General features: G+C 46.7%; 1 protein-coding gene across 1 annotated transcript in view; it reads left to right on the top strand.

Moving 5' to 3' along the window:
* The first annotated feature begins 623 nt into the window (after positions 1-623).
* Positions 624-1,932, top strand: part of LOC140331867 (phospholipase A2 inhibitor gamma subunit B-like) — a 9,203-nt gene continuing 7,894 nt past the window's right edge. The window contains exon 1 of the mRNA XM_072413202.1: positions 624-702. Within this exon, the coding sequence (XP_072269303.1) occupies positions 624-702 (79 nt within the window). The remainder of the gene's footprint in view (positions 703-1,932) is intronic.

The raw sequence follows: 1,932 nt of genomic DNA, 5'->3' as shown, positions 1-1,932 counted from the left end.
AACGATCACTGAACGACTGTACACGCGATAGATAGCGAATGATCATCGGCCAACCAGATCCGCAGTGACAGTTGTTCATTTCCAACGACAATCCTTGTTCGTTGGCAAGGTTGGTCACCATTTTGTGAACGATATTTGGCCAATCAGTCGTTTGTTTCCAACGATAATTATTGGAAGTGTGTACGCAGCTCTATTGTCCCTACAAAAATTGTCTTTACGGTATCTCGGGGCATCAGATACGGTAACATGCTTATGGATTTTGCCCCATCAAATGAATTCTTCAGAATCTTTTTTCCCACGTGAAGCCAAATTGTAATTTCCAGTAAGGGAAGGGAGTTGTTTGCCTTCTCTGGCGGAGTTGGTGATACAGTTTATGGATGTGATTATCCTTTTTCAGCCTATTAAAGTTTCATTAATAGCTCATTGGAGGGGGATTTTCCTTAGCTGAGTGATGGGCCTTTCCTGTCAGTACAAGAAATGTCACCAAACACCGGCTCACACCCCGCAATGACTGAACTGGTTTAACTGTTATTAGGCTGTCACATCACACCCTCCTACCTGTGACTGACACACCGCACTCAGGTATGAATTTAGTACAACATTAATCTGTGCTTCTCTCATCCATGGAACCGGCACGGAGTGCCTGGGCCGCCTCGCCACCCTCCTGTCTGATCTGTGTCCTGGTCCTGTTCATCATTGGAGGTAAGTGCCCCCATTTCTCCAAACCCCGAGGACTGGAATCTTGCACACCCCAATTTATTTGTCTCTTTACCCTAATCCTCCCCTGCTATACAAAGGTTCATAGAGAACAATGGAATTGCTGCTGAAATTGTATGACAGAATGCTGCCCAAAAAATGACCACCTAAAGGCTTTGATAGTAAGGTGCGCAGGGCCGCCATCAATGGGGGGGCAGGGGGTCATTCTGTACTGAAACTCAATCTAAAGAGCTTGACTTTTGCGATGCTGGAACTTTGAGACATAGGGGAAGGGGCCCATAAAGTTTACCTAGTATGGGGCCCAGAAAATTTGGATGTTGTGTGTTTTGGGCAGCAGAAATATGGAGACCTGTTCGTTTTTTAGATGTGAGTTGTGATTGGCTGATTCTAGAAGATCATTTTCTACAACTTTATTACATCTGTTTTTGTTTCACGTCGAAAGGGGTCTCTTCAGTCCGGGGGACTTCACATAGTCAAACCGGCCCTGATTCGGATGAATGGAGACTGCAATTCACCCCACTGCTTGATATTCACAATTGGTCCTTTATAATCTCTTTACCTCTTAACCAGCTTGCTGTGATTGGTGCCCAAAGTGCTCGGATGTCCAATGAGAGCTTTTGTTCTGATCCCCATTTTTGTCAAGCAATCCAAGTGTCCTGGAACTCCCCACATTCTAAGGCATCCCCCAAATATTGACAGATCAGAATGTACCCCAACACTAAGGATGGCAACCATCTCTGGGGGTTGAGTATCTTCTCACTTGGGGCTCTCTCCCGTGTTCTTCCATTGTAGGGACCGAGCCCCACTAGGGACAAAGTGTCTTTCCTCTAGGGACAGAGCGCCTCCTAAATAGGAATGGGGCACCTTCTCACTAGGGACAGAGTTCTACCCCCTCCTCCCAAGGCACATCTCCTCTCTAGGGACAAAGCGACCTTCCCAAAAGGTGCTAGGAACAAATTATCTCTTTTGTGTGGACAGAGCAGCTTCCTAGTAGGGATAGAAAACCTCCCCTATGGAGGCAAAGCATCTCCCTTCCAGGTACAGAGATCTTCCACCCTAGGAACAGAGCGCCCCCTGACTACAGATGTTCTACCTCTCTAGCGACAGGGCATCTCCACCCAAGGGACACAGTGACCTCTCCATTCGGAGCAGAGTGTTAACTTGCTAGGAACAGAACAGGAAAAATGATATATTGAGCATGCAAAGCATTCCCCA

This window comes from Pyxicephalus adspersus, chromosome 5, assembly GCF_032062135.1.
Source record: "Pyxicephalus adspersus chromosome 5, UCB_Pads_2.0, whole genome shotgun sequence".
Classification (NCBI taxonomy): Eukaryota; Metazoa; Chordata; class Amphibia; order Anura; family Pyxicephalidae; genus Pyxicephalus; species Pyxicephalus adspersus.
Note: the sequence above shows the minus strand (reverse complement) of the source record. Positions and strands in the feature narration are given on the sequence as shown.